Raw genomic sequence first — 10,526 nt, forward strand, 5'->3', positions numbered from 1 at the left:
AGGCTGCGGTGGGTGGGAGGGAGGTGAAGGCTGCGGTGGGTGGGAGGGAGGTGAAGGCTGCGGTGGGTGGGAGGGAGGTGAAGGCTGCGGTGGGTGGGAGGGAGGGAGGTGAAGGCTGCGGTGGGTGGGAGGGAGGTGAAGGCTGCGGTGGGAGGGAGATCTGGACTCGCACAGTGAGAGAGGCCTGTCTATGTAATTAATATAAATGTGCTCCAGGTCTCCTTTCTCCCTCATCCCGTCGGTCCCCACAGCAGCAGACTAGGATGGGATAGGGAAATGAGATGTGGGCGGTAGGCAATCACACATGTACACATGTACACAACCCGAGAAACACTCACCACACACTGTCTGTTACACACCGCTGCCATCCTTAACTCATACTTTGTTTAGTGATTGTTTTCAGGGGAGCACACAATCCACACAACCCTCTTAACGCTCTCTGACGTAGTGCTGGGATGATATTTATTTCCCCTGCCGTGTGTGTTCTCACCTGTTAGTCCTTCTGTCCATTGGGGCTGACTGTCACCAGCTGAATCACCATGATGAATGAACCATCTTAAGATTTTGAAGTGCGGGAGTACAAGGATTACCACACACACACTACCACACACCCCACCCCCCACTATCTCTGAGTTGTTACTGTCATTTTTCTGCTTCTCTGCTCCTGATGATTGTCCTGAAAAGACAAATCAATCCCCAGCTTTATTCTGGTTAAGTGTCATCATTTAGAAAAGCTGTGAAGTTGTTAGCGATGATGCCAGTATTGTCATGTTTTCTTAGTGGTTCCCTCGTGATGGCTGTTGGCAGCACACACGTTGGGAGACAGTAGCCTATACAGAGACATGAGAAAACACACAGCTTAAGGAAACATACGGGGGCACACATTTATTGCACACATTCCGCCACACAGCAGTTTGCATGTCTGCATGCATTTGTGCACTTAAGCTGCATATTTGTTACACCCATGAACACACACTAGTTCACACAGAACTCAATTCATTGTTAGGAAGTCTCAGGTAATTTAAATTGCAAATCAGTGCTGCCTTGTTCTCCGTCTTTTGATTAATATTGTATTGTTTTACTGAGTGAAAATGCCACCAGTGTTTTTCATCAGATGCAAATAGAACAAAATAAGAAACAGAAGATCACATCCAACAGAAAGTTCTCTCTAAACATTCATTAAGTCCTGTCTGTGTGTCGTCTCACCCGTCTCCACTCTGTCAGGCAGAGGAGGTGGACCCCCCCCCCGCATTGCCCTTTCCTTCCCTCTCACTCTCACACACACAGATTCTAGGAAGTTCTCTAGGTCCTGAACTTCCCTTTCAATCAGCCACTAATTAAGAAGCAAAGCGAAGGGATTGTCTGGCTACGAGACAGGGGGACTTGCAGGTTGACTGAGAAAAGAGCGAGAAAGAGAGAAGAGATGAGACTTTGCCCTGAGACCCTGTGATAGCTTCAATTTGACATGTGCAGGATGAGTGAGAAAATAGAGAAAGGAGAGGGGGGGAAAGGAGCCAGGGGAGAGAGAGAGAGAGAGAGAGGAAAGGAGAACAAAATATGATCATTTGTTTTTATTTAACCAGACAAGTCAATTAAGAACATATTCTTGTTCTATTCCCAGGGGTCATCTGTGGTTCTGTAAAGGTGATATTGAAGAGAAGTAATTGGTTAAAGTCACAGTTCTCTCTCATAGATTGTAAATCTATGGTTCAACTGAAGTCAATGCTGTTTTTCTATTGTGGCCGTATTCACACATGTACCTTGAAAAACAGAGTGAATAACTTGTGCAAACACATATTGATAGAAGTTTGCACATTTTGGAATAGGCTATGACTTTTCCAAGTCGATGTGCTCTTTGAAAGTTCTATATGACCTTGTGTAGGCTACTTGAGTGAGTGGAGATTGGCAGGCAGGCGTGGGATGATAGTCTTAAGCCTTGCTCTTCACTCTCAGCCACAGATCGGCTGGCACTCCGCTCCGCTCAAAGCAAAAGAAAGGCAGAACCACGACAGATAAACGAGGGCTTTTCTCACTGAAGCCGAGCGAGCAGCGTGCACAGCCTCTCTGCTTTGAATGCGCAGGCCCTTTGAAAACAAATGAATTCAGAGCTGTTTTGTCCTACTTACTGAGCAATACCGCTCAATTACAATTAGCCTTTTAACACACACTCACTGACTATAACACCTATGATAATGCTGCTCTCTCTGGTTGTAGGGTGTTGCTGTGGGTTCCCTGGACATTCCCCAGACGTTATCCTTGGCTGGACCCTGGTGCTGTGTATGGTGGTCTGGTTGAATACTTAGCCCATTCAGTGGTGTTTTGTTGGGCTCAGCCACCCCTCCACTCTGCCCCCCTCCTGGCTGGTGCTCAGGCTCCACTCAGGCCCCCCCCTGCCTTAACGCTGGCGATGTCAAGAGTCCCGAGTCCCCCTCCCCCCGCGGACATGTCCAGCGGCCCTGTGGCTGAGAGCTGGTGTTACACTCAGGTACGTGTGGGGATTGGTGTGTGTGTGTGTGTACATGTACCTGTTTTTCTATGTACAGTACTTACACCTGTCTGTCAGTCAGTCAGGACTGCCAGTGCTGGTGTTTTTGATAACAGCCTGTTTAAAGAAGAGGCATGTATTTTTTATTTGTTTTATTTTTATATATTTTTCATCTCTCTGTCCTTGCAAAATCATTTTTTGTTGCAGTTTTTTAATATCCTTTCTTCTCTCCTGTTTGTTGTCAGTGTTTATTGAGATGAAAGGCAGGTTTGATGTGTGGTTTTGAAGTCCAGGCTGACCAACCAGCCACTTAGCTACCTGTATGGAATAGATAAATAAATTAAAGTCATCATGTCTGATTCCTGCCGTGTGTGTGTGTCCCTACCTCTGTTAGATCAAAGTGGTGAAGTTCTCTTACATGTGGACCATCAACAACTTCAGCTTCTGTCGCGAGGAGATGGGCGAGGTCATCAAGAGCTCCACCTTCTCTTCGGGAGCCAATGACAAGCTTAAATGGTGAGTGGAGGCGGGGCCAAGAAGTGGGTGCTATGGATAAGCCATAAGGGACTACAGGACCAATAGCTTGTCCATGATTGATCTGATTTAGACTCCTAAGTCTGTTGGACAGGGTTTGGTCTCTATTCTGTTGGACAGTTACTGAGCGTAGTTGACTGACCTTGTCTCTGTATGACTGATGCTGATCCCTCCCTCTGTGTCCAGGTGTTTGCGTGTAAACCCTAAAGGCCTGGACGAGGAGAGTAAAGACTACCTGTCCCTCTACCTGCTCCTGGTCAGCTGTCCCAAGAGCGAGGTGCGTGCCAAGTTCAAGTTCTCCATCCTCAATGCCAAGGGAGAGGAGACTAAGGCTATGGGTAAGTCACACTTGATTTGAGTTGATTTGGATCCCCGTTAGCTAATGCCATGACGACAGCTAGTCTTCCTGGGTCCGACACATGACGAAAATGGCATTACAGACAAAAATACTTTAAAATGTACATGCATTTAAATAACATTAACAAGTAGACATTACGGACATTTAAAATAGTCAGTTCAGGTGTCAGTATCTGTCCAGTCATATGGTCAATCTTAGTAGAAGTATTTTTAGATGTTTTCTTGAATGTCAATCATTTTTTTGCTTGGGAAATATCTATCCCCAACAACCCATCCTCTCTATAGGGTCAGTGGTGCTCTGCCATTGTAATCCCATTGTGTACCTGGCTTGATATTATGCTGGTGTGTGAGAGGTAATGTGATACAGAACTACTACTACTCAAACCTGTAGCTTGGCAGTAGAAAATGGAAGAGATGTTGACCAATAGCAACAAGGTTAGGAAGTTTCAGAGATGTATTACCGGTGTCTCTGAGGTTTACTAAGTGAGTGTGTGCATAGGAGGGGGTGAGGGAGCCAAAGTGTGTCCAATTCAGTGTGCGGGCCGAGGTGTTGATAGCCGTATGGGTGGGTGTAATCACTGCAGGTGGGATTCGTCCTCCCTGCATATTTAATTCAAAGTAGCATGGAGCAATTTTTGTCTTCTGCCTCTTCTCTGGCTGATGAATTGGAAAGGAAACGTGTTTCTTCCAATGCCTATTCTTTTTAATTGGGTTATGTTATGGGGAGGAAAAGCAAACTTGTGTGGCATTGAATTAGACTGGGCCAGATGTGACCGCTTCCTGGTTATCAGGCTCTCTACCTGGTTGGTTGTCTCTCCTCCGGCACCCCGTCGAGCACAGGAAGTATGGGAGGAGGTGAGGAGAGGGGCAGAGGAGGAATGTTTGTATCAGAGGTGTATGCAGCAAGACTGTTTACAACCCCCCGCAGTGCAGGTCGTGTAGAAATTGAAATGGTTTTCCTGCTGAGAAACGTCTACCGCATGAACTCAACCCCTCCCTCCCTCACACACTTTCATTCTCTCCGTTCTACACACTCCATCTTCATTGTGGCAGTGCTTTTTCACTCCAACAACAACACGTTCACAAACACTACTGTTATGAAACACACCCTGGGCCGCGTACTGTAATTGTGCATCAAGCTAACTTGAGGCTTTTAAGGTACAGTTAATGCATAGTTGGCTGTGCCCATTTCGCTGCACCACTCTAAGGGGGACAGCAGTAGCCTGCAGAGTGGGTAGCAAACACACACACACACACACACACACACACAACAAATACACAAACGAGCAAACACCACCTAGAGCCGTTTCATTCCTTCACTCGGTCAGCTCACCTGAATCTGCCTCTCCACATGACCACTGAAAGAGATTAAAGATGGAGAATGTTGAGAAAAGGTCTTTTGTTCTCCTCTTTGTGTCTCTGGGGGGTTTGCTGTAAATTGTGTTCTTTGGTAGACCCCCTCCCCATCTTGCCCTCAGCTCTCTGCTCGCCTTGTCACTGGAGAAAATTACCCGCAACCGCCGTATTCGTGACAAGGGGCTTCAGCGAGCACTCCGTCTGAGAATATGGCAGTAAAGATAGCTCTATCTGTTCTGGATCATTTAGAATCCAATTAAATCCATGCCTCCTGAAGAGAACCCAGGCCAAATAAAAACAAAGTGCCTTAATTAAGAAGGCTGTGGCTCAGAGTGTGAGGACTGTTTATGTGGCATGTCACTGCCGGGGCTCTCCACACAGTCTCACAGGGCCACACACTCCACTGAAATGGATATTAAGACCAAGTACAGATTGCTGTGATACATAGCTAAATAAACAGATATGTAGGTGGTTAGAAATATGGTTAAAGATTATTGTGAGTAATGTAAAGGTGCTGCATATATCATTTGCTGCCTTAAACATGAACTGTTTCAAGTGGATCTAACCTTTAACCTCATACTGTTCAGCCACCCCCACCTGAATAGAGGGCCTCAATCAGTAATGTATGTTGGTCTCCTCTGTTGGTCTCCGATGGTGTTACTGCCTGCTAATGGAGATAGATTTGGGCTCCACTGGCAGCCCCCCCACCTCTCTCTCCCCCGAACATCCTCTCTTCTCCGCCACATAATTTCTCTCCCTGGCTTAGTCTCTAGCTAGCTGGCTCTCCTGTGGGATTGTGGATGAACGGTTTGCAACGTGTCTCTTGGCACCCCCACCCTCCCTCCTCTCCTGTGCCAGATAAAGCAGCCTGCTGGCAGACACACTGCTGCACTGACAGCTCTGAGAACACAGAGAGGAAGTCTCCTGCTATATGGTGGTGGTGGCTAGGGTTTATTTAAATGGCCCAGAGCTGAGGGTTCCTCTCAGACAGTGGGCTTTGTAGTGCTGTTTAGGTACTAAGTGCTAAGGAGAGGTTATGTCTCCAGTGTGTTTAGTCACAGGCTCAAGTTCAGGTTCATTTGCTGTGTGTACACAGGTCTTCATACACTGTATATTTTAAAAGAACCATCTCATTTGCCAGTACAGTGTTTGTGGTGTTGTGGTTAGTGTCTTTAGTTCCACATGGTCTCCTGGCTGATTGAAACCTCTGTCTGAATGCTTGTCTGTGGTTGTCAGAGCTGGTTGCCCGCGGTAACTGATGGGGGCGGTCAGGCATTCAGTGTGGTTGTGTTGTGGGAAGAGTCATTGGACAGTCTTTACATAATCACATATCGACACGGCTAGAAGGAACGTCGTTACACATGTTTGTGCTGACACTTGCTTATAGAGCTCATTATAGAGCTCATTCAAAAGAGGTTAGATTTTCTTCGGAAATGGTGTGTGTGTGTGTTCATTTGTGTGTGTGTGTGTGTGTGTGTGTGTGTGCTCGTTGTGTGTGTGTGTGTGTGTGTGTGTGTGTGTGTGTGTGAGCGAGCTTGTGTGCCTGCCTTCCAGGTTATGTCAGCCTATGTAGGTGTGTGGGGGTTGATGCAAATGCAGGTACTCCATTACACATACTGAAGCGTTGTCTATCATGCTGTTAGACATGGGATTGTATGTGTTGTGTACTGTATTTAATGAATGGGATTTAGACTAAAGGGCAGCAGTTGAAGTGGAGGGAAGAAGTGGGATGTAGGCAGTAGTAGTTGGGAGGATGGGGTTGGAGTGTGTGTCTGTGTGTGATGGTCTAGGTGTGTGAATGTTTGATTGTGTTTGTGTAATGGGGAAACGCTCCAGGCTCCTTTTTGGGATTCTCTAAACCTCCTTCCAGAGAACAGATGATCACCGAGGGATGGAGGGATTAGAGTTGTGTTTTGAACTGATGTACATACTGTACATTACACTTTCTCTGTCATGCCCGCACACACACACTCTTAGTGTGACCCACACTATTGAGTAGTGCTCCTCTGTTGGCCCGGAGTGTGTGATGTTTGCCAGCCAGTCTTCTGGGTGACCTTCTCACTGTGTGTGCCAACCAGGCCCCTGAGCCACAGCCTGAATATGTATGCTATGCTCTCTAAAACACCCTGGCTCTCCTCTCTCTGGCTCGCTCTGACGCTATCTTTCCCTTCTCCTCTCTGAAACTCTGTCCCTGTCTCTCTCGCCTTCCTATTTTTTTCCCTTATCTCTGTCTCACTCCATCTATCTACATATCTCACCTCACATGCCACCTCTGTGCCTGCACTGTTTGAGTGACAGTCTTCTATCCACTGTTTGAGTGACAGGCTTTCATCGCTGGTCTTCTCACTCCTCCTCCTCCTCTCCTATTTGTTATTCCTGGTGTGTTCATCCCCTCCTGACTCGGTGGCCCAGCCTGCTGTGACCCAGCCTGCTGTGACCCGACCGTGACCACATGCAGTCTGACCTGAGGTTGATCCCATGGCAGTGTGAGGTTCTGGTCCTGCTCAGGAGACCCAGTGGAGGCAGCAGGGTCAGCTGAGCTCAGCTTAATACACACACGCATACACTCACACACACAAACGCACAGGCGCACGCACACGTGCACACAGACATGTACCTTAGTGTGGAGAGTGAGCAGGGACTGAGCAGTAGAGGTGAAATCTCACCTCTTTCCCTCTTCTTGCCTTTGGACTCATCTCACCTGTTCTCTGTGCTCCCGTTCCGTCCCTCCCTCCTCCCACCGTCCTCACACCTCACTAAGGCTGAGACCCAGCCCTGTAGGAAGTTGTCACAGGCTGCTGGTCTTCTTCCATATACCCTGATAACACACAGAACAATCCCTCCACCACACAGGGAGAGGTGCTGCTGGTCTTCTTCCATATACCCTGATAACACACAGAACAATCCCTCCACCACACAGGGAGAGGAGCTGCTGGTCTTCTTCCACATACCCTGATAACACACAGAACAATCCCTCCACCACACAGGGAGAGGAGCTGCTGGTCTTCTTCCATGTACCCTGATAACACACAGAACAATCCCTCCACCACACAGGGAGAGGAGCTGCTGGTCTTCTTCCATGTACCCTGATAACATACAGAACAATCCCTCCACCACACAGGGAGAGGAGCTGCTGGTCTTCTTCCATGTACCCTGATAACACACAGAACAATCCCTCCACCACACAGGGAGAGGAGCTGCTGGTCTTCTTCCATGTACCCTGATAACACACAGAACAATCCCACCACCACACAGGGAGAGGAGCTGCTGGCCAGGGGACCATGCCTGAGTCTCTCACGTATCGGAAAGGACGGAGAAGAAAGGAAATGGAGAAAAGGCAGACTGAAAGATTTGAGACAAACAGGCAGATGAGGATAAGACAAAGATGCAGTGCTTTTGCTCTGTGTGTTTGTGTGTATCCAACTATACACTACTTGGCATGTCAAGTCCATAAAAGTTTGACGTGGCTTTCAACAACACAGGTTTAAGATGAGAGAGAGACTGACGCAAAGCCTTTAAATGAAAGTCTTCTGACATCAGTTCCTATTATGCAGAGAGGAAAAGAGGAGAGTGACGATGAATAAAGTAGGGAAAAAAAGAGGAGAGAAAAGAGCCTTTGGAGTGTTTGGATTTCTGTCAGTCTGAGAGGGTGGCTGTCAGGGCCTGTTTGTAGCCCGTCTCTAGAGGAGGGATTAGAGGGATATGCGCTCCACCACTGCCTGCATGCATCCCAAATGACAACATATTCCATATAGCCCATAGGGCTCTGGTCAATGTAGTGCACTATAAAGGGAATTGGGTGCCATTTGGAACGCAGCCCCTGCCTGCCTGGTTGACTACAGCACCCACCACTGCATCATTCCGCTGCTGGTGAATTTCACATAGAGCTTTCAGCAGAGCTGTTACCCCCATCTGAATGTCTCCCACTTGGATATGGCAGGAGATCTCTTAAGGCTTGGACACCAGTAGCGTTTGCTGGCCGATGGTACTCAGCACCCCTGCACAGAGTTCTGGCTGTAATTTGCTAACCGATTCTTCATGTAGAATCGGGTGAAAATGTCTGCAGCCAGACGTCCATCAGTGGGTGGTCCCTAAAACACACCACAACGAAAGAGCGGCAGACGAACGGCAGATGGGCCGTCGGCCCTGTGTGTGTGGTTCTCTAGACCCCAGAGATCATCCTATATGGCAGGAGGGGCCTGCCATTCTATACATGCCCAGGGATCTTTTTGTGAAGTTTCATTGGAGATCTTTGAGAAGGTCTTGGAGGAGTAAAATGTCTGGGCAGGGAATTCATTGTGATCTGACTTGGCAGACTCTTTGGTCCAAAGCCATTTACAGTAAAGTGAGTGCATTTATATTTGTAGTATGTGATCCCTGAGGGACTTGAACCCATGACCTTGGCGTTGTTAGCATCGGTCTTACCAACTGGGCCATCAGAACCACTATGGTACAGCAGCGTCTCTGACTCTTGTTATTGTGTTATGTACGTTGAGTATGTCCTCAGTGGGTGTGTCCCAAATAACACCCTATTCCCTATGTAGTGCACTACTTTTGTAGTACACTATATAGGGATAAGGGTGCCATTCTGGATGCAGCCAGTGTATGTACGTATTCCTGGTGAAGGACCGCATGAAGGCATTTCTCTTGTGTGTTTGTAGTGCACAGAACCCTCCCTGCCTCTTCTCAGGCAGACATCCTTGGCAGTCCATAAGCACTTTATAATGGGATGCTTTGATCCCTGCTTATCGTGTGTGTGCCAGAGATGAGGGAGTGTGGCATCGTTTTCTTATGAGGTGTTAAAAGTCCCCTGCAGGTGACACTTCCTTCATTCAACCTCCTGTCTGGCTGTGCTCACTCTCACTTTCTCCTTTCTCATGGTCATGACAGACACAGTGCACTAACTGTCTGTGTTGTTCCCTTTTACAGAGAGCCAGAGGGCATACCGGTTTGTCCAGGGGAAGGACTGGGGCTTTAAGAAATTCATCAGGAGAGACTTCCTGCTGGACGAGGCCAATGGGCTGCTGCCTGACGACAAGCTCACTCTCTTCTGTGAGGTAGGGCACAAGTTCACACAACATAGAGATACAGGTAACTGACAAAATAAAGGAATTCAAGTAAATGAGGGATACAAAGTATATTGAAAGCAGGTGCTTCCACACAGATGTGGTTTCTGAGTTAATTAAGCAATCAACATCCCATCAACATCCCATCAACATCCCATCATGCTTAGGGTCATGTATAAAAATGCCCAGTTGTCCATTATTTTGGCTACCTTGGCTAGAATAATAGATGTCAGTGACTTTGAAAGAGGGTCTCAAAGGAGCATAGGGGGTTAAAGGGTGTGTGTCAGTCACCAGATCTCAACCCAATTGAACACTTTATAGGAGATTCTGGAACGGTGCCTGAGACAGTGTTTTCCACCACCATCAACAAAACACCAAATTATGGAGAAGAATAATATTGCATCCCTCCAATAGAGTTCCAGACACTTGTAGAATCTATGCTAAGGCACGTTGAAGCTGTTCTTGTTCGTGGGGCCCAATGCCCTATAATGTTGGCAGTTAGATGTATCTCTATAGACGGGTTGGTTGTTTAGCATCGACTTGTGCGCAACTACGGGGCAAAACAGACGGGGTTGGCTTATATTGTTGATAACATGTAAACAATATTTTGTCCCCAATGTTTATTGAAAACCTAAATGAAGTTGCACAATGAGAACTTGTCTCTCAAATACATTGTTGCGGTTGTTGGTTGACTAGCTAGATGGCAAATGTTTTGCCATGTTAGTATA

The 10,526-nt window shown here is 47.3% G+C and overlaps 1 protein-coding gene across 1 annotated transcript; it reads left to right on the forward strand.

Moving 5' to 3' along the window:
* Window positions 1–2,200: 2,200 nt before the first annotated feature.
* On the forward strand, window positions 2,201–9,836 carry LOC115184107 (speckle-type POZ protein A-like). The gene is made up of 4 exons (XM_029745098.1): window positions 2,201–2,485; window positions 2,880–3,001; window positions 3,206–3,357; window positions 9,662–9,836. Exons 1-4 carry the CDS (start codon window positions 2,408–2,410, stop codon window positions 9,829–9,831), a joined length of 522 nt encoding a protein of 173 aa, XP_029600958.1. The 5' UTR covers window positions 2,201–2,407; the 3' UTR covers window positions 9,832–9,836.
* Window positions 9,837–10,526: the final 690 nt, after the last annotated feature.

This window comes from Salmo trutta, unplaced genomic scaffold, assembly GCF_901001165.1.
Source record: "Salmo trutta unplaced genomic scaffold, fSalTru1.1, whole genome shotgun sequence".
NCBI lineage: Eukaryota > Metazoa > Chordata > Actinopteri > Salmoniformes > Salmonidae > Salmo > Salmo trutta.

What these genes read in the sequence shown, in the direction of transcription:
- LOC115184107 (XM_029745098.1), top strand. Translation starts at nt 2,408, where the DNA reads ATGTCAAGAGTCCCGAGTCCCCCTCCCCCCGCGGACATGTCCAGCGGC. An exon ending in AGAGCTGGTGTTACACTCAG is followed by an intron (nt 2,486 to 2,879) that starts GTACGTGTGGGG and finishes TACCTCTGTTAG; the next exon opens with ATCAAAGTGGTGAAGTTCTC. An exon ending in GCCAATGACAAGCTTAAATG is followed by an intron (nt 3,002 to 3,205) that starts GTGAGTGGAGGC and finishes CTCTGTGTCCAG; the next exon opens with GTGTTTGCGTGTAAACCCTA.